We start from the raw sequence: 22,307 nt of genomic DNA, 5'->3' as shown, positions 1-22,307 counted from the left end.
AATGCACCTTAATCCACGTTAATCGACCTTAATTTTCCTTTATCCACCTTAATGCACCATAATCCTTGATCATGCACCCTAATCCACCCTAATCGGTCTTAATACCCCATCATCAAACCTTCACATGAATCTACCATAATCCACCCTAATCCTCCTCCACCCACCTCAATCTTTATTCATGCATCTTAATCCTTTATAATGTACTCTAATCCACCTTAATCTTCTTTAATACACTCTAGTCTACCTTAATCCTTCCTAATCCGCCTTATGTCAAACACTAATGATTCATTAATTAAATTGTGTAATCATTCTCTTATACAGGGGTGGACATGCTTTGGGTAACTTTTTTTTAATAAGTGTACTTTTGTGTTTCGCTCTCTCATGTTTGTAGCATCGGGAGGATGCTTTTTAAGAGGGGGGTATTGACACGTGTACTTGTTTATCTCCATCTGGTGACCACGTTTCACCACCTAACAAATGTTATCGCACAACGCAGGACGCGCCTGCATCTATCGGAAGTTTCTGGAGTGTTACTGATGGTTCCATCCGCAGTCTGTCGCCGAACCTTGTGTAATCTGGGGCCCTGTAACGTAAAACTATTCCAATGTATTTTTATTCCAACCTCCTTACTTCAGATTTGCGTAACCGTCGACGCAAGCATCTGGCGGTGACCAGCAGGGCTTTCTGAACAGACCAATCAAACGCTGTCCTGATTTATAGAAAGTCACTTTTGTTTGCTTTAAAAACGAATAACATTGCCTACGCTGAGCGGCTTGTCTTATCTTATTGGCTGACAGGAGACGAGGAGCACGCTCGAGTGGTGAAGGATTCGATGGGGCCGAGCTAGTGCACTGAAAAACTATGACTGCATGAAGAGGGCGGGGCCGGAGTCTGCGATTTATCCGCTTCGTGAATGACATCCGCTGTCGTGAATGGCGGTTGGTGGTCCACGTTGAAAAACCGGTTTTCCTGATAATAACACATAAAAATAAACCTTTACCCTTTCATTAATGTACTAATAACGCTTTCCTCTCTGAAGTTAGTAACTGTAAATATTTAGGGCAGTGGATTTCGAACCATCCCAACTGTAATACTCATACTAATTATGTCACTGCAAATGTGAACCGTTAACTCTTCTTTCTCAGGCGAGCCCTTAAGCTTTCCTCCCCTTCTGTTTGCCTCTTGGCTTACAAATCCATTGTTTTCCCCATTTTAGATTACGCTGCAGTGATACGGCGCCCGTTTACAAAGACTAACATCGCCAAACTAGAACAAGAACAAAGAAGAGCCATGTGTTTTATTTCTAACACATTTACGAAAAGTCAGTTACAGAGCTTTTAAAAAGGGCTAATCTTTCTTCTATGGCCCAAGGAAATCGCTGTTCGCGATCGTAATTCATATATCAACTAGTGAAGTGGCATTACAAGATTAACACAACGGTGCTCATATCCTTCTCGGCTGGATAGGCTACGGCAAAGACACAATTTCACTATAAGGGCTTTTCCTCACGTAGCAACTGTTTCTCATTCTACCCGCGAAGAATAGTGAACTGCAAACAGTTAAAAAATAACGTCGTCTCTGCGCCAACATTAAATTATTTCTTATCATGTTTATAGTGACACTATTTGTGTCATGTTTCCAACGACAGTATTTTAGTTATTTGGTGTAACCTCGTGTGGGCCCAACCTGTATGCTTTGTATTTATTTATGTAATAGTTTTGTAGTATTAATAATCTGTGCATCCTTCTGTACAAACCGTTGTATTAATTAGGTTTGTACCAGCCTGCTAAAATCAGCGCATGGTGATTGCCTTATATATAAAATAAAAGAATTAGAATAAATTAGACTAATCATCTTAGGCAGGATGCAAAAAACATAATCTAAGTATATTCAAGCGACGACAAGCAACATTACCTTGGTTCGGTCCAACTACGTGCCATTTGCATATTTTTAATATTTGGCTCAAATTACGTGGGACGCGATGTATATGCCATTTTGTGATTTCTTTTATAAATTCCCGAGAACATTGCATGAAGCGATCACTCGATTGTATCAATATGATTTAAAAGGGTCTAAATTTGAGCTTTATCACGAGGAAACTGCACCAAAGAAACACACAAGTGTGCGTATACATTTGTGCTCGCAAAATTAAGCCCTATTGTTGGTTATCATCACCTGTCCTGTCGGCTTTCCTTGTCCCGGTTTTCTTCGTTTTTCGCGCTATTTCTCGGCAATGAATTTGATGCAGGTAAAACTCGATTTTGCAGACCCAAGAGGTGATCTAATTTACATTGTGTCTCTATTAACCATACTAAGAGGCAGGTAGTAATGTGGTATCCAAGAAAAGTAAACTATGCAAATCTATATGCTCTTATGTATTGAAAAGGCAGCATTGTTCGTGGCACACTCATACACTTATTTGGAATCTCAAGAACACTAGGTTGTAGAAATTATTACGGAGCACCTGCTGGGGTGTGAAAAGTATTTCTGGTGTCTTTTTGAAGATTAAGAGACATAATTTGATTTTTTGGGGGGAACTTGTAATCAACGCTGCGCATCCTGGACTTTGAACCGCCAAGAAATGGCGCGATGATCGCGCTGAGCATGGCGGAGCAAGCTTGGTCTAAAAACTTTGGTAGTTTTTGTCAAATGGGTAAATATGCCAGTGTACAGCTGTTAATAAAAATAGCAGGACGGCTATGCAATAAATGCGGTATGATACATCCTTTTCGAAGCAGCGAACTTACTTGGTGTACGGATGCCAAGAAAATTTTTCTATTTTTCAAGTATGTGATGATATCGAAGAGTGCTAGCTCATCTTTCGTAAATGCAGACACGGAAAGTAAATTCAACAATTTATGCTTTGACAGTGCTGTAGAGACGTACAGAGGAAGCAGCTGTGAAAAGAACTACTCGTAAAACCAATGTAAGGCGTGGGATGCTGCAAGAATAAAAAAAAAATGGTTTGATTAAAATATTCAGTGCTTCTGCACTCTAAAGAACACTCTAATGCTGTGGAGTAAACTAGACCCCACGAGTGGAAGACGTGTCAGGTTACAACCAGTAATAACAGCAATCTTGCAGGATGTGCAGTATAGAAAATAGACATGCATTGATACTAGCGAAAACCACAGAAGTGCGGTATCAGAGTACACCATATTCCCATGCACCATATCGTAAGAAAGCTTGCAATGATGAAGAGATTGCACATATACAAGTGCAAAATTAGCGCCACTGTATGTGACTCCCAGTAGGTCCCGGCGGCGCGCATCAATACCATACCGATCACTATGCCACCCCGATATTTTTGATAACCCATGCCTCACCCAGACGCATGCGTCGTGCTTACCGTTGCACGTAAACTTGACATTCAGGTAAACTCTATTCCACAGACAGTAAGGCAGTGGTATGAAATCAAGGTGTATCTAAAACTCCACTTAAGATTACGAGGAAGTGGAGCTGGTAAGGCCTGGTAACGGGTGGAGGAAACAAACGGTAACAGTTTCAATTAACAAAATCATTGTAATGAACGGCAAAGAGCGAGCACGATGGAAGGGATCGCAATGAAGGAAATTATTTCATCTGAACTACGACAGGCATAAGTGCCGGTCGCTGTGTAAAGGCTTGACCCCTTGCAGCCGCATAATTGATGCTGTTTATGGGTGTTGTGATAACGAACAAGAAAATGCTGAGTGTTGATCTGTGCTGTGTAAACGGGGTGACTCTTTGAAAAAGAAAGAGAAATAGTGGAAATGATATTTCGCCGCAGGTCACCTTCAACAAGACATCCGCTATGGTGTGGCTCGACGAAAAGACGAAGCATGTCGCCAAGCAGAAGCTGCTTAGAGCCCGCACTGCTTTGTGGCCACCACCGGAATTCCTCACTGACCACGTCCTAGAGGACATTTACGGCAAATTCCCCGAGAAGAACGACACCACCTTCATGAATATGTGGATAGCGACCAGGCAGAATGAACGGAATCTCTCGGGCACCCCAGCGGGTGTCCTTGAACAGAGCCTACTTGAGAGCACGGCACTGCCCTACGCTCAATACGAGCACCTGCTGAATGAAGTGAGGCTCGCTGTGGGAGCCCTTACTCCTCCGCTGTACTACCGGGATGGCACCAAGGCCATGCTGTATGGAGGCCTGGGGTTCTTCTACGCGAAGAGCCTCATCAGCACGATCGACAGCGCGGGCACAAAAGTGAGTAGGAACACGCCATTGAACCTGACTCGTTAAGCATTGGTTGAACGCAGGTGTGCCGGAACATGCTTCCGTGGGTTTGCCGCATTTTCGAGATAAAATTTAGGGGTAGGCAGATGAATGGACACAGATAGATGAACATTTCGTTTCTTTATTTGTGCGGCACTTCTTTGAGGCTGTTTAGTTATGAAGCACTTATCCTTGCAACACCAGAAATTGTGGTAGTGCTATTTCGAAGCAGATGCCCATGAACCGCAGCGGTAAAACCTGCAGTAAAAGGAGACATGATGGGAGAACGACCTCTAGTTGACAGAGAGCCGACTGGGAACCGACATGGAGCCCGACGTTAAACCCGACATTGAACACGAGGTGGGACCCAGCAGTGCATCTGGGTTTGCGAAAATGACAAAACAGATTTTTTGTTAACAGAAAAATATTGCAAAAAGAGCCCTCATATGCCAACGGTAGGGGAGCCGAGACAATTCGCCACACGGCAGCTCACAAATCTAGCTCATTTATCAATGTATATAACGCTGTGCGTCGGCACCTCTTTTGTCTGCAAACTTCTTGGAAAATCAGGGAACCGTGTTGGTATTCATATATACGATATTGTCATGACACGAAACATAACCGTACAATAGAAATACCGAATTATTGCTTTCCATCACTTTCAATATCTGGAGTATACGAGGTCTGTCCGAAAAGCAACTGGACCAGCATCACTGACAAGCTGCTCTGCGAAATGAGAAAATATATAGCATCCCTGTTAAAATAACCCTCGTCAAGCTTAACACACCTTTTTTCATACTTTACTGCCCCGCTTATAAGCACTACTCGAGAGATTCTTCTGCGATGTCACGCAGCTCCGTCGTCACGGATGCTCTTAATGGCCGTAAGGCTATAAAAGCGGTCCCCGTTGATAGCTCTGTTCAGCTTGGATAATAAGAAAGAATCAGGGTAATTTGGAGATTTCTCTGAAACGGGAAGGGAAGGAACTGGCCGATGCTGAGGGCATTGTTAATGGGTGAATAATCCTGGTGTATCGGCCACGTTGTTGCCGGCCCCAACTCTCTTTTATAGTCGCAGAATGAGCTAAGAAACACTGCAGGATGTCCCTAGTGTCTTGGTGACGGATTATCTGTGAACTAGCTCTGAACGTATCTACTAGCTAGCTAAATTAGCTGTGCACGTATCTGTCACACTTAAAAAATTTCTAAGCGTGATTTCACATTTGACTTCGAATGTGTTGCCTTCCTTTTACTTGGCAACGACGAAGACATTACTGACAGTTCTGGCGGTCGGATTCGTGGCCGCACTAAAGTTTCACGTCTTAAGTGCTCACTCTAGGAAACAAGCTTGACGTCCGACGACGTCCTGGCACAGCTGCATGCGGAGCTACTGAACAGAATTCGTCAACCGGGGCGCAATATTTGCGGAAACTTTTCGCATGCTCAAATTGTTAGTAGTAATTTCCTATTGCATGTCCAACTGGCTGACGATAATTCGACCGGTTAGCCCGTGATATGCGCAGAATACATGCCTCTTTCTTTCCATGTTAGGGTCAGTAGATCTTGCTGAAAGCCTGCTTCTCCTACGGCCATCTTATACATCTTGGTGGCTTTGTTTAAACATCTTGCACTATTTGAACACAAGTGCTCCTGACATGCTGCTATCTCAATGCACTTGCCTAAACAATGATGGGAATTTGACGAACTTTTCCTAAAGCGGAACAAAGATTTGTGGGTATTCGTTGATGTGCGTGCTTGTGTTGTTCCTCAGTTCTCACAGCTCAAGGACGTGCAAAGAAGAAAGCGCAAACAAAAATATTTCTTGAACGTTATTTGTTTCATAAAGCTGAAATACAGTCCTATATTACCATGATATCATATTACTTCACGAAATAAGCTTATCCTTGTTCTGACAATAACATTTATAATAGACACTGCCCATTTACTTTTCATACTGTCCTCCTGCGTATTATCGGAGAGGTTAACTGGAAAGCTTATATATGTAACTTTAAAGACGATAAAGAAATTTGGCCTGCTTCAGACTTCCTAAAAGGAGCATCGCTCTAATGAAATTTTCGCGTGCACAAACTTTTGTGAAACTTTGAAGTACGCGGGTGTTATTTTTTGTCTACACTAAAGATCAGACAGAAATTCTATTGCACATGTGAAAAGAAAAGCACAACTTCTTTTTCATAACGAATGCGGTCGGAATTTATGCGTTTCTTTTTTTTTTCGGTGTATCTGCATTGAGAGCTAAATACGAAACATCACATCCTGGAAATCAGGGCAGTTTAACAAGGCATATCATCCTACATGGAAGCATAAAAATAGTTCTATGCTGTAATCAAAACCAAAAGCCTTTCATTCTTTCTTATATCCGCTGACGGTAAATTGCAGAAGACCGCTCCTTCATTTCACAGCAGAGGTAACACCAGTAGATGCGGTAACACCAGCTGTACGGTGCCCTTGCTATGAGTGGCAATGTTTTTTTCCCTGTCTGAACATTTCCTCGTTTTGTTTCGCAAAAAAATTATGGTTTAATACCTGATTCTCGGAGGCGGTAGTGTTGCGCTAAACGCTGCGTAATTTTTTTCGACGTGCTTTCTTTGACCAGTGGTAGCTCAGTGGCTGTGAAGTAGCGCTGCGGAGGGCGCGAAGTCAAAGGCTCTGTATCCCGGCATTCCGTTGGGACGGAATGCAAAGACGCTCGTTTACCGTGTTTTGGGGGCACGTCGAAAAAAAAAAACCCAAGGTGAACAAATTCATCAAAAAGCTTTCTACTACGGCGTGCTTTATACCACACACTGCAGTTTCACGACAGCAACTCTATCATATATAGATGCTCGAAATACTTCGAATGGTTTTCTTCCTCTTTGCGCTTATGTATGAGCGCAGTTTAATGAAATTCACCGATACCTAAGTAAAAGTTTCTGATGTGACTGAACTAGTTCTTACTATTGTATTTGTATTCGATTCGATAATTCTGTATTCGAAGTTGTGGAATATTATTGTTCTTCGAGAATATGAAGGATAACTACACTTATCGCGGTAGCGAGGGCGGGAGAACGGCACAAGTAAGCGCTCTTCCTAATTATTCTGCTGCAGAAAAGCGTGGTTGTTCAGAGGCACAAGTTAGTTAGTGTACACACGTGGCAGGTAGCCTCTGCTAAATTGTCAGTCATTGAGTGCGAGTGGTTCGCATGTGAAAACTTGGTTTACAAGTTTGTTTATATTTACTTGTTGGCCAGTCTCATCGTCTTTGCATCCTGATAATACGCTGTGCGTTGCTGAAGTATCACACTTCTCTGGTTCAGGAAGCACGGCGCTATGCGTGTGCTTGCTAACGTGCTCTTGCAATGTTTCATTACATTAATGCGGTGGTGCACGATCGAGGTGAAAGCAGTTGTTTCCCAGTTACAAACCGCTCACTTGCCCTGTCGTGTAGTTGCCATAGGTATTACATGCTTACACCACGTAATAATAATAATAATAATAATAATAATAATAATAATAATAATAATAATAATAATAATAATAATAATAATAATAATAATAACAACAACAACAACAACAACAACAACAACAACAACAACAACAACAACAACAACAACAACAACAACAACAACAACAACAACAACAACAACAACAACAACAACAACAACAACAACAACAACAACAATAATAATAATAATAATAATAATAATAATAATAATAATAATAATAATAATAATAATAATAATAATAATACACCTGAGCCTGAAATTATTTTAGCAAACGAATTATACGTAGACTTCATATATCTCGTTGCTTTGCAAATATCCTAATAATATTTGGTGGCGGTTTTTTTCTCGAAACACTTGTATTTAATTTTAATGAACTCTACCAAAGGCGCTGGCTTAAGGTTGCTGTGTGCTGCAAGCATAGCCTTAATGTTTCGATTTCTTCAATCTCATACAGATGTAAAATTTTCACACGCGTAATTTGACTTTTTGCTTTGCGGAATGTCCTTTTAGCGCACGCTCACGATTTATTCATAATCATGAAGTAGGTGTTCCGAAATCTTATTTGCGCTATCAAAGTAATATTTAGGCAAGTGTGTGCTCTATGTACTGCTTGTAGCTGTTTCTTCGTTTATTTGTTCTCGCTAAACAAAATCTATTTTGCTAACGTGTTCTTTGTACTATTGATTTGTATACCTGTGTCTGTCATTGTCGGCACGGACTAGTCGGCAGTGTCTTATACAGAATTATGAATGCCTGAACTATCTCAAGTTCTAATTGTTCCATCCACCAATCTGAATATTACGTGATGTATTTCTGTGCATTGCTGGTACACCTAATTAGTGATTAGGTGTGATTAAACCTTCATCCTTCTGCAATTGTCCATCCCCAAGATATAAGATTTCACTGTGAAAACAGTTTTGCGTCTATTGCGCTAACGCTCTTATCTGATCTGACATTATTTGAAGTATCTTCTGAGAGGCTGAGGCAATATATTTAATGCAGTTAGCACCCTTGGCTTACTTCAGCCACTATGTCTCCATTTGTCAAGCCTGCTTACGCGCTCTTCAATGAAAAAAAAATGCTTTAAAATGCATGCGGTGGTGGACGGGTTCTTAGCTGCCTCACACGGGTTCCTGAAGCAAAACGGCCGCAGACGTACTTGGGCTGCACCATAGATGTCCGCGGAAAGAGAGAGATTCATTGTCAGCCTTTGCATGCAACAAGGAGGTTGAAGAAAAACTTCTAGAATGCGGGGAGCGCCCGTGAATCCGCCTTTCTTATTTTCCTGTGCTGCCCTCCGCCGCACGCCGCTGGAAAGATTTTGCAAGGGTGTCGGGCACTCGCCAGTTGATTTGTGTATCTGCGCCCACGTTAAGTGTGCGTCGGTTGCGCGTTTTGTGGACCGCGAATCATTATTAATGACTTCTCCGCGCCAGAATGTCGTTCCTGGAAGCGACGAAGCACGCAGTGACTACTGGGTGAGCAGGCCTGAGTGCGCTGCTGTGCAAACAATGCTGCCAATAACGGCATGCTGAGTTTCCTTTGCTGTCACGTCTGTCTTGGAGTTTGTTGTCGGTAATTTCTGCACTTGGAGCTCGCTTTTTTGTACTGTTTTTCAACAATATTTAGACATTTCGCATATTCAAGAAGTCTTTGAGGGCGGCCTTCCGCACCGGATTTATCAAGGCACTTGTTTACATCAACACTTGTAGACACAGATCGTTGTTAGCGCCCAGCATTGTGGAAAAGGTGCATCCCCGATATCAGATAATGTCAAAACGCAGCAAAACAGACATATCCGCATATATGACGTGTTGTTCCACCCTGAGACGAGTCAATATGAGCTACCGAACCACTTAAAGAACCGCAACTGTGATCCAGGTAACATATTACCGGCTGTTACGGTATGCGCGTGCGATAAAACATTATTAGAGAAAACTGTGCTCACTATAAATTTAGTGCTCATTTGTAGGACTACTGTTCTTTCGCGAGAATGCGCATACAATCACTGATACCGTTGGTATAATTGAGCCAGACGGTTTCTTGTTTCCTGTGTGACGCAGTGGTCAGCATTACATCTCTGGAACTGAGAACTGTGTGAGCATAAAAACACGTACAGACCCACCCGTCTACGTAGCGAATGCGACTGGCAGCCTACCGGTAGGGTGACGTACATATGGTGGCACAGCGCTGCGTAGCCACCTGCGGCTTATTGTGTACGCGCCATGCGTGTAGCTTATTTAAAATCGCTAAAGACAGAACTGAGCTGTAAAAGCAGTTTCATTACTCCTAACAGCTTACATTTCAGTTCATGGCCGCCGGTATCGGGTGAACAAACACGACGGCGCCAGGCTTAACCTTCGCTTAACAGGATCAACAATCGCTTAAACTTCATGTGCACGGCTTTACACGGTTGAAGCTTGTGCATTTCAACTTCGTAGGCATGTTCTTATTCATTTTGAGCGCGATTAATTATATGCACAAGCGAAGGCGCTGTCGCTATCGCGTTGCCACTTCGATGACAGATCGCGCAGGGTTCGCCAGAACGATGGTCGGCGCACTGATATTCTCGGTGCAGTCGACAGGAAAGCCCCCCGCAGTGGGACAACTCGCACTCGTCGGTTACGTCGTTGTCGGCATGGTGTGATAAAATGCTTTCAGTGACACACTGTACTGAAAAATGTAGCGGAAACGTACTTCGCTACGCGTTTAACTGCGACTTCTGTAATTTACATGTTCATAATTACCGATATAAAACGCAGTAAAAGTTTGTACTGCAAGTTTCTAAGGCAACACCGCATTCACTAGAGATGCTTTTGTCCCTATTTCAAGCATAGAACTCTTGCCTGAGGGGTAGCCTCTCCGTCTCACACTCCGGAGACCCTGGTTCGATTCCCACCCAGCCCATCTTGCAAGTTGTGTTTATTTATGTGTTGCCTTCCGCCATTTTTCGCTCACGGCCGACGCCGGCTGTTCTGCGACACGAGCTCCTTAACGCTGTCGCGTTAATATTCGGTCAATCGGTGACGTGGGTGTCTTGTTGGTCTTGTGTCGACCCACTGTTACCACACCTTTAACGAGTACGGGAAGTCAGGCACGCACTGCCACCACCAGCAAGACAGGACCGACGCTGCAAGAAGACCTCATTAGCAACGGGATTTTTTTAAGTGTCGCCCAAGTGTAACGCAAGGGTTTGTCGTTAAATTTGCTAGTCATCAACGAAAGGCGGAAACTACCTGGCTCACCGTGCAGTCCAAGCCACTCGGACGAAGCTCTGGTCACTTCCTGTTTTACAGTGGAGTTGCAGTCTTACACACCGCACGTTTTCGGCACCGCGATGACGTCGATCGAAGTAACAGTGCAGTTTCAACGCGGTACATGGCACGAGTGCTTGCAGCAGCGCGCATCCGAGCGCTTATTTTTTTTTTACCGTGGTCTTTCCGTCGTGCAACAACGCGCGCGACCTTTCCGAAACGTTTCGCGACTAAACCGCTCGGTCAGGGCGCATGCGCCATTGCGCCATGAAAGTGGAGGATTGAAGCCGTCGCGTCGCCATCTTGCTGAGGACAAGAGCACGCCAGTAGCCGCAGCTTGTGTATTTCTCGTCGTATCTTGCCTTGCACGGCGCTATGCGGATCTCAAAATGTACTAGCGCGCTCGGGTGTTTTGAGGAAAGGTGACGTGCAAGCAGATGACATGTTAGCGTTACCCTCCTCATTTAAATAAGGTTGCAGATTAGCATTGCCTTACTAGAGAATGAAGGAAAGTTGTATGTTTAAGGCTAAGCGGAAACGGCCGCTGCCAATGTTCCGAGCTCTTCCATGCGATGAGGATGCCAACGCACCGGCAACACCTGAGGACAATGAAGCTTGTAATGAATATGTATGCTTGTTGCATGTATTGCTATTGGTCATGCTACATTTTCAGTTTTTAATTGCATTTTCTTCTGAAGGCTTTCCTGATTGATCTATTTCTACACTGCATTAAATAAGGTGAATAAACACTAATTATTGCGCGAATGTTTTTTTCTATTTGACGAAAGCTGCATATTCATGCCGATAAAATGGAAAAATGACCTAGTACTCGGATATCTGTGATCCGGAGACCTTCAATATGTTTCGCCTCATAACCCACAGTGCTGAATTAGAACTTTAAAATTCGTTAAACGATTGAAAACCGCCGGAACAGTCGGCGAACAGCTCTGAGAAGTTCTTGGCAGGCCGCTTGTTGCCCCCCCCCCCCCCGCCCCCCGCAAGATGGCCGCCGCCTGCTTACCCGAGTCCACAGGCCGCTATAGGCCACTTCAACTACAGCAGTTTTTCTTCAACCTCCTTGGCATGCACCAGCCGGTGCAATCTCGGAGGCCACATGAAATAAGGGGGCTTTGTGGAGACGGCGCTAAATGGCGCACGGTGCGCACGATGTAGCGTGACAAAGGATGCAGTCTACAGTACACGGCTCATACATGATGCAATTTATCGGTAGCAATAGAAGGTGTGGCTGCGTTGGTTGAATGCCAATAGTATTAACCTCAGCAGTCAACGTGGATCTGCTCCTGTGGGATCTTTTTTTCTCTTTTCCACCGCGTGTAGCTTAACGTCAAACATTTAGATTGTAATCTCCTTTTATTTAATTCACGATGCCGCACTTATGCTAGCACATTATTCGTCAGGTGGCGTCTGACGGTGTTAACGAAGTACGGATACTGACTTTTGGGGCTGCGTGTTCAGTCTATCAGCGCCGCAAACGACCATCTGTATTGCCCGCTGGACGCCTGCACCCCATCAATGTACCTTCTAAACCATTCTGTTGCGTCAGCATCGATCTCCTAGGCCATTTTTTACGTCTAAAAGCGCTAACAAGTAGGTGGCTATCGCAACCGACAACACGACGTGTTCCGCCATCACGCGAACATTGCCGACAAGGGGTGCTACGGGCGTTGCGGATTTCCTGCTCTATGACGTCATACTACATCACGGCCCACCGAGGAAGCTGCTCAGTGATCGCGACCGCACCTTTTTGTTCCAAGTTGTTGGAGATCTTTGCGCCTGTTTTGCCGCGCACAACCTGCACCGAATATCACGCGCAGACCAATGGACTAACTGAGCGGCTCAACTGGACGTTGGCGGAGATGGGATGCATTTACGTTTTTCCTCCCATGGTGACTGGCACGACACCTTAGAAGGCATAACCTTTGCATACAATTCGTTCCGCCGCGAGACCGCTGGTATTTTCCAGTGAAGCTGTTAAGGGCTAGTTAAGGCCAGAATACATGGAGCGAACCTTCACGACGAAGTTCGGGCGGCAGAAAATCTGCCACGGCGCGACGCTGTATGTTCGTCGGGCTGCGCTACATGGAGCGAAGACACGGCGGCCGCCGCCGGAGAGTCGCTGCGTTGTTATCAGTGTGGCTAGACGAGGTAAATGCGCTGCAGTGAAACACATGACAAAAAAAAAAAACTTTAACGACAATTATTATCGCTTTTGAATTACGGAACACTCTAAAAACGCTTAAAATTTTGTTTAGAAATGATTTCTAATCTTTTTTATGTGTTTGAGACATTCATGTGACGATGTAGTTCAAAGAAAGCGGCGATGCTATGCGTTGTGGCAACACTGGGCGGGTAAACAACTTTCGGCTCCTCCAACTCCGCGGCTTTGTTCTGTGGCTCAACGCGCGCGCGGCCGAAGCAAGCAGACTCGAAAGTAGCCCACGTGAGCTTGTCTAATCATGGCTGTTATTAACTTGTTAAATTCCAGCCGCGCCGCTTTGGATGCCATGAATACGAAAAGCGGGAGACCGGCGTGAACGATAGAGCGGGATCGGGATACACGGACAAGCGGGGAAGCCTAGCCGGAAATCGGGGCGGATAGTGAGACCTGATTGGCTCGCTTTGGGGCGCCGCTCGTTTGCCGCTTCCGGTATCGTCGCCGCCCGACGAACGTTTTCTGCGCCAGCTGGATCGGCGGCAAACGACGTTTTCTTCGCCGCCGCGCGTCGCGCGTACGCCGCCGGGCGTCGAACGCCGACTATTCGTCGCATATTCGCTCCATGTATTCTGGCCTTTATGCGGAACGCGTCCGTTTGTAGACACAAAACTCGCCGTACGTGGGCCAATCCTGAAGATAGTGCAATGCCGGGCCGACCCGTGGCGGAGGTGAAACAGGCGTGAAGCACTCCCCATACGTGGCCCGATCCAGAAGGCCGTGAAATTGCGGGACGACCCGCGGCGGAGGTGCACTTCGCCATTGAAGAGCCCGCATACACAGCTTCGCTCGTCTTCCTTCAGAGAGCGGAAGGGCACTGAGTTTCTTCATTTCATTTCTTGGCGACTCAACTTTTCCCTTCGACACACTCCTTGCACTTACGGCCAACATTCCAAATGAGCATGCCCGCCACAGCTTCGCCCGGGCATACAATTTACCCAGATTGCCCACTCACGGCCGACTGCCTCCCAGGTTGCACATAAGACGAGGTACGACAGCCGCGAACGGGATTTTTGTCTTTGCCCTGGGTGTCCAGTTCTTAGGGGACACCATGCCACCACATAGGCTTGTCCGAAAGACACAAGGCGTTACAAGATTCTTCGCCAGCTCGGCGATGCAAACTATGAAGTATCCCCGCTGAACTATTGTTCGTCGTCTGCCGCTGTGTCTACTAATGTCCACGTGTCTAGGCTGAAACCTTAGTTCACTACGATTTCGCTCCTATAAACAGTAGTGCAGAGACGCTGGCTTTCTGACCGGGACGTGATGTTACGGAACAGTGGGGCACGGTGTGACTATGCACAAAGAAAATTTGGCGAGCGGACCGTGCGGCTGGTTCGGGTAGGCATACTGTGCATGCAGCGCTGCTGCAGCTTGTGGAGATCTTGCGTCTACACCTAAGGTTCATTAATTCTTCCCGTGGCTATATATTAGGTATATTGTGCATATTTTCTTAATGTTTGTTCTTCTAATATCTGCTTGCCTTTCTATGATTCTGTGTTCTGCCCTATCTTCCTAGACCTAAAGCCTGCATTACAGTGTGTGAATAAATGAATGAGAATGCGCGCCGAATCGTCCTCATCGTCTTTCTCTGCCTACCGCGCAGGTAGATGATCAGGGCCGCATTGTTTCGTCTTGGCTCAGCGAGCAATCACAGCAGGAGTTCGAACGACGAGTCCACGGCTGCCTTGAGAACAATTTAACCGTGTTCCCCGAGGTGCCGGCAATGGAGGTGGCACACGCAGCTTTCTTGCGAGACTCCCGAAGCAGCTCCCCTCGGCTCTCGCCGGTAAGATTGTGTCCGGTTTCGCTAATAACCGGCAGACTCTCGTAGAGCAAAGCTTGCTTTCTGAACCCTCGCTCACTTTGCGGACGTGGCCGCCACAATCTTGACGAATACGCCATGTGTTTTTTTTTTTCATTGCGCGTTAGCTATGTACACGTTTAGAGCTAAAGAATTAGTATTGCAGGCAGAAGAAAAAACTCCCGCTGTGCTTCAGCTCTTGCATATCTTTGAACGACGTTGAATCCTTAAATCCATTCGGATACATTTCCTTGGGAACATTGTATACGCACCAATGGACATATGGATTGGAAAAAGTACTCTAACAGGGCGTATATCAATATCAGTGTGGTGGACAGCAATTTTTTATCAAAGTATACTGTGCAGGCTTAGTACAATAACAAAATCTAAATATACCTCCTCCTCATTTTCAACTGGGATCAATGTAATGTCATGGGCGTCCGAAGGCTATAGTCACCTTTCAAGGCTCATTGAAAGCATCCGAAGAAAATACCCCTCCCAACAATAAACAAAAACATATTCAATAGTCTACGGTTTCCTATAAAGAAACCCTTGTTCTTTTCGGCAGTGTGCCAGTCTGCACTTAAAAGAAAAGGGCTTTACACGTGGTGCTACTTGCATTCTTTTCGCACGACTTAATACATGTTCTAGACCCTGCAAAGTCCATTGAGAAAGAGAGTCTTCCCACCGACTACATGGCTCACTATAAACTTATGGTTTTTGTGCTTCGCTTGCGGATTTGTTGCTGCGTCACTATGTCGTTTAATTACCTGTCGCTGCGTCCGTGTTCTGATAGTGGTGGAATGGCAAGCGTCTGCTGTTGTAAAATTGAGCTTCACGTAAAAGTTCACCAGATAGTCGTTGAAATAAATGAGGAGCTTGAGAAATGTCGCGTCGCTTGTAACCCACTGTGGTGTTTTAGGATAATAGACTCATTAGAAGTCATAGTAAGTCGGCCGTACACGTGCAGTCGTGAGTAAAAAAAAAATATTGGGTTTTACGTGCCAAAACCACTTCCTAATTATGAGGCACGCCGTAATGGAGGACTCCGAAAATTTTGACTACCTGGTGTTCATTAACGTGCACCTAAATCTAAGTACACCGGTGCTTAGGCATTTCGCCTCCATCGAAATGCGGCCGCCGTGGCAGGGATTCAATCCCGCGGCCTCGTGCTCAGCAGCCCAACACCATAGCCACCGAGCAAACGGCGGGTCGTCGCGAGTAAAGCTGCTTCCTAGTATAAGTGGATTGACAAGTAGGAAGGATGTCCTCCCACGGATCGAATCCTCCCAAGGAAGTAAACGTTGATCGGCCTGCAGTAATTTCTTTTCACAATGAAGAAAGATAGAAAAAATCGGTAACTCTGGTAACGGCGTCCTCTTAACAGTGCCTGACTGCAGCTACGGTCATTCCAGGTTTTCCTTATGCTTGTTTCTTGGCTTCGCAACCCTGGCATAAATTCTCAAATTTATTCGACACTCGCTCGCTCTTGTAAATGTTATTTCTCTTGTGTCCGCTAACATCTAGTTCCATTCACCGAAACTACTGCTCAAAAGCGCACTCACGTGACAGATATTAGTGCGCTCATTAGACAGTACGTAGTCCTATGATTGGCTTACGTGTGTTACGTAAGAATGTCAGAAGGTGAGAATATTGTCTTGAGCCACAACGTAAACGTGTGATCAGCACGGCATTGCAAGACCGCTGTCAGCCACTGCAGAGCTTCAAACACGGATGATAAAGATAAGAGCGCGATATACACATACTTAGGTCAATCGCTTCATTCACGACTGACTACGTAGAAAATATATAATGTGAAGAAAAATGGAAAAAACTGACATCCACCCGTTCGTAGCAATTGCTACAACATATTTGATGTGAGGACACCGCATGAAAAAATTTTATAGAACCAAAAGTATGCCAACCTGTGGCTTCCAAGCCTTCGTAATAAACAAGAACCATTGAGAAAGTGAAAGTTATTCTGATTTATTAGAGCATCTGAAGATACTTTCCTCGTCTTTGAAAACAATTAATAACCCTACAATCGAGGATGCGCGCCGTGCGACAACGCTCGCACCATTTACACATGACGTAATACGGTCTGACGGTTCAGCATGCGCCCTTAATTTAAATGTCTTCCGAAGCTTTGGCGTATGTATCGAGCCGTTGAAGCAGTGATGGTAGGCGACAGACGACAAATCAGCGCTTTCTTTGGGGGGGGGGGGGGGAGGGTGGCTTAGGCACGCAGTATACGCGTCGCCCCGTGATCAAATTTGGCGGCGCGCAAGAGAGCGCGTTGAAGAGCATATGTGGAGAGGTGCACTAAGAATGATATCAACTGGATCGTTCCAGTACAGTTTATGCGACACAGAATGAGGTACTCGAAAGAGAAACATGCTTTAATAAATACAAGAAATAACTAATACATTGAGGCAGCCGCCGATACTTGCTCTCGTGCAAATGGAGGCCACAACAAATCTTGGCAATACAGTTCCAAACCTAAGCTATGTAACAGTACGTATAAAAAGAGTTCGAGTGTCCCGCAAGAGCATAAATGCCCTTACCTTTTACTGTCCGAAAAGACAGCACCACTGTGGGAACACGATGCACGCAAGAGCTTGTGTGCTGCCTGCGTTTTCCTTTGCTAAGAAGAGTGCATAGTAGATCGCAACAACTTGCGCCAGCAACAAGTCTTAACTAGCTAGCGCACACACAGGTGACAGAAGCAAACCCCTTCACAGCGAACACACCTGCATAGGTTGGTTCTACTTGTGCGCCTCCAAATAGAACCTCAGAAAAAACAAATACCTGGTGGGGCTTTAGTACCACAGAGTGGACAATGTTGCATGTTCAGCACACAGCAAAGCTCACTGACGAAGGTCACGTAACAAAATTTGCATTTTGCAAACAGTGAAGACTGAGTGGTAAACCATTGAATTCTTTAGAGTTAGTTTTTGTCGCAATTTCACCGCTTGCCGGCGCCAGTCAAGCTCAACGTTACGATAATAGTCGCATGACGCACTCATTACACTGGAGCGGTGGATCTCATAACATTGACCAAATAGCTCACACTAAGAAGCACATTATTTTCCCAATTTATTTTTATATAACTTCATCAGTACTGTCCATGCAATAGTGCCTATTGCGGACTTTGTTTTCTACGGAATTACGCAATCAACCAACGAATGCTGTGTAAAATTTCTCCCTGAAGATACCAACGCCTTCAAGGTTTTACATGAAGCTGGGTATTCCATGTCTTCTTTGCATGGTTTTGGCACGTTTGCTTGGTCGGCCTATTGCCCAGTTCTGTGGACCGATCACCGGGAAAGTCCAACAGAAATTCACGTGATCGAGATTGCGCCAATATGGTAGACAGCTGCAGGAGCAGCCGTTGCGCGAATCACGTGGTTTGCGCAGTGGATGTTTCTGCATATCGCTGATTTTCAGGGTAAGCACTTGACCGCTAAGCTGCGAACAAGTTGCAGAGGAGGAACAGTTTAGCAGCAATTATAGATTAGCTTCACGAAAGCTTAGCTCCACATAAATTCCTACAGGTGTGCTGAATCTGCGAGATTATTCTAGACTGGAAATAGTACTTAAACAAGCAGCCAGGAAACTTAATGACAACTAAACTCCTTTTGTGACACTTAATTTTAATGCCACTGTTTGGAGCTTCTGTTCTGCGCACAATATTTACATTGAACTAAAGTGCTCCTGGCAGTCAGCCAAAGACTTAAAATATTTCCAGGTCTCGAGTCATTTGGCCGTCGTGGCATGACACGTAAAAATGGAAGTTACGCATGTACAAAAAGAAGGCACTCATTACTTAGTGAGGGTACGCGTCCAGTTTGACGCATAAGCTCAATATCTATAGGGTTTATGCAGATGGTGAAATTAGACCTAGTATGGGAATGATGCGCTTGACGGCAAATATTTGTAGCGAGAAGAATATTTAGGTATTTTTTGCTTTGCTGTGTATCCTTTGTAGAGAACAGATGGGGTCACTAGCCCATCTGTTACGTTGGCACCTATGGGTCTACAAATACGCCGAATCGTTATATGTGCAAGGACTGTTTTTGCTGAGCAGTTTGGGCTTGCAGGCTTGCATTTTGGGCTCCCGCTTGCGGAAGAAGGTATTCATTATCTGCAGATTATTTTGTTCTGCAAACTCTGCTAATAATTCTCCCCTGCTATTCCTAGATCCTATACCATGTTCCCCCACTGACTTGTCTCCAGCCTACCCTGGCATTGAAGTCGCCTATCAGTATACTGTATTTTGTTTTGACTTTACCCATCGCCGATTCCACGTTTTCATAGAAGCTTTCAACATCCTGGTCATCATGACTGGATGTAGGCGTATAGCCCTTTACGAACTTCAATTTGTACCTCTTATTAAATTTCACAACAAGACCTGCCACCCTCTCGCTAATGCTATAGAATTCCTGTATGTTACCAGCTATATCCTTATTAATCAGGAATCCGACTCCTAGTTCTCGTCTCTCCGCTAGCTAAGCCCCGGTAGCACTGGACGCGCCCACTTTTGAGCACTGTATATGGTTCTTTTGGCCTCTTATTAGCCCTATTATATCCCATAGACAGCCCTCTAATTCCTCCAATAGCACTGCTAGACTCGCCTCACTAGATAATGTTCTAGCGTTGTACGTTGCCAGGTTCAGTATCCAATGGCGGCCTGTCCGGAACCACGATTCTTAGCAACCTCTGCTGCGTCGCAGGTCTGACCACCGCCGTGATCAGTTGCTTCGCAGCTGCTGGGGCTGCGGGCCGGCTTTGATTGTTGTATTCATATAGGAGGTTGTAGCCAAGTACTGCGCCAGGGTGGCCAATCCTGCTCTGGTGAGGGAGTGCGTGACTGGTTCTGGTCGCCGGGATCATGCCGCACTCCACGCCTGTTAATGCAATTTGAAACACACGCGGACTTTTTTTTTAATTCCGTGGAAAATTGCGCGGCACCGGGATTTGAACCACGGTCCTCTTCCTCGCGAGGCGGATGCTCTACCTCTACACCACCGTTGCACCTAATAAATAATATAAATAATAAAATCATAATAATAAACGTTATAAAAAGTGCCTCACGAAACGCATCGCATCCGAACTGCCCTTACATGGAAATATGGGGAGGACGCTTGGCTGCTGCTTTTCTATGGAGTTACAAGCTTTATACTACCCACAGATTAAAGGCTTCACATCTGCCCGAAGGTGGTATCTAAATATTATTGTGTCTAAAACTGCGTTACAATATTTTTCATCGGCTACAGACATCTGATTTTAAGATGTAAGGATAAAGTACTTTTATGGCCCTAGTGATGGCAGTTAAGTGGCATGTCATTTAAGCCTGAGCTACCTCAGATACATCTACGCAACCAGCACGCTGTTACAGGCCTAGGTAGCGTTTAACAGCGGAATCAGCGGAAGGGTTTGGTTAACATGGTTCACCCAGAGCCCAGTAATCGAAGTTACAAAGCAATAATGAATTTTGTTCATGTTTTTTTTACAGAATCTTACCGAACATCAGGTCTTCTTCGTCACAACCTGTGCTGCCTCGTGCGCTCTATCAGCCAGCGACAACCTATATGGTGGAGATTGCAACAAGGCGGTCATGAACTTTGCGCCGTTTGCCGAAGCGTTCAGTTGCCCAGTGGGCTCCAAAATGAACCCCATCAGCAAATGCACGTTCTTCGACTAATCGGAATCAAGTCGTCAGGTCTTTTTTTTTATTTCATCTGCCGTCAATGTAGATATACGGGAACAACGACCTCAATCGCCGTGTCACGACACTTTCTGTATATTTTGGCATGCAGTGAACTCTTTTCGTACGCTCGAGACTTCGCGCTTCCATAAAAATTGTGAAACACATGGAAGAAAATACCCCGTCTCCACGGTGACACCCAGTTACTTTTCCAGGTTTCACCGATTATACCAGTGGTCACCACCACTGCCTCAGTACACTATGATTCGAGTTATTATGCACTGCATTGTTTAGTTCTGACAATCTTACATGCCTGCTTCTAATGATGCCAAGGCGAGCTAGCTCTTTCAGAGATGTGTGGCACGAGGGAGAGCACGTGCACACGTGCCATTTTCAATTCGGTCACAGACTTAGGAATGAAACGTAAGAGTCATAGTCATAGTCACTGTCTTTCGCGTCTGTGACGTGACATGTTGACACGTAGCTAATAAAGGCGGTTAGGTACTAGTTTGACCCACTTTTCTGCCGTTGCATTCGATTGCGCCGCCTTCGGGACATTCCAAAGTCGCAACACATCAGGCCATAACGTTCCCTCGCCGAAGTGTCGCAAAAAATCCATGCAAATGTATGGCTATCTGAGCAATTGATACATCGAGGATCGCGGCGCTGTTTACGCCAATTGCTACAACCACTGATCTCTAGAACAGGGGCCTGGATGGCGCATCAAGTTCCTAGAATGAAGCCACCGGAAGTAAGCTGCCTTTGCCCGGAAGTCAGTGATTCGCAACATTGCAGTGGCAGTTCGCTTGCAGGGGCGTTTCGGGCTTTTTTTTTCTTCTTCGCCTAAAACGCCCACCTGCTGTGTCGTAAACTACCAAAGCAAACCGGATAACTTTTTTGGAAATACATCTATAATTTGCCATTGCCACGAAGACGGCGTCGTTCGCAATCGCGGCCCGCGCTGTAAAGACTATGGATTGAGAAATCGCATTTTCTCGAGTACTCGGAAACAGTATCGACTGCTTGCTGCAGTCGGTCCCGGATGGCTCCGTCGGAACCCCGTGTCGACCAGATAGTAATGTCGTCCGCATAAATAGCGTGGGCGACATCAGGAATCTGGTCGAGTATCCGGGGGAGCCCTGCGAGCGCGATATTGAATAGAGTAGAGGAAAGAACTGAGCCCTGGGGTGTCCCACGTCCTACAAGGCGAATCGTGCCGGATCGATGCGGTCCCATTCCTACGGTGGCTGTGCGATCTCGAAGAAACGCGCGGATATAGTTGTACATACGAATTCCACAGTGTGAATGTGCAACATTGCGAAGGATGAGGTCATGTTCAACATTATCGAATGCCCCTTTTGGGCCTAAGGCGATAAGTGCTCTCGTTTGGGCGGACGACGGAGGTCCTATGACTTCCTCCCGCAATTGTAAAAGCGCATCTTTGGCAGACAGATGAGCCCGATATCCGTATTGAGATTTAGAAAAGAATTATTTTTCTTCGAGGAAGGGCTGCAGACGCCACAAGAGTAGCTGCTCCATGAGCTTACCAATGCAGGATGTTAGGGAGATGGGTCGTAAGTTTTCAACCTTAACA

The 22,307-nt window shown here is 45.4% G+C and overlaps 1 protein-coding gene across 1 annotated transcript in view; it reads left to right on the top strand.

The window, feature by feature from the left end:
- Nucleotides 1–20,867, top strand: part of LOC142584198 (endothelin-converting enzyme 2-like) — a 49,243-nt gene extending 28,376 nt beyond the window's left edge. The window contains exons 3-5 of the mRNA XM_075694358.1: nt 3,770–4,204; nt 14,809–14,991; nt 20,522–20,867. Of these exons, the coding sequence (XP_075550473.1) occupies nt 3,770–4,204; nt 14,809–14,991; nt 20,522–20,710 (807 nt within the window). The 3' untranslated portion in view covers nt 20,711–20,867. The remainder of the gene's footprint in view (nt 1–3,769; nt 4,205–14,808; nt 14,992–20,521) is intronic.
- Nucleotides 20,868–22,307: the final 1,440 nt, after the last annotated feature.

The sequence above is a fragment of the Dermacentor variabilis genome, chromosome 6 (genome assembly GCF_050947875.1).
Source record: "Dermacentor variabilis isolate Ectoservices chromosome 6, ASM5094787v1, whole genome shotgun sequence".
Classification (NCBI taxonomy): domain Eukaryota; kingdom Metazoa; phylum Arthropoda; class Arachnida; order Ixodida; family Ixodidae; genus Dermacentor; species Dermacentor variabilis.
The sequence above is the reverse complement of the archived record's forward strand: the minus strand, read 5'-3'. Positions and strand labels throughout refer to the sequence as shown.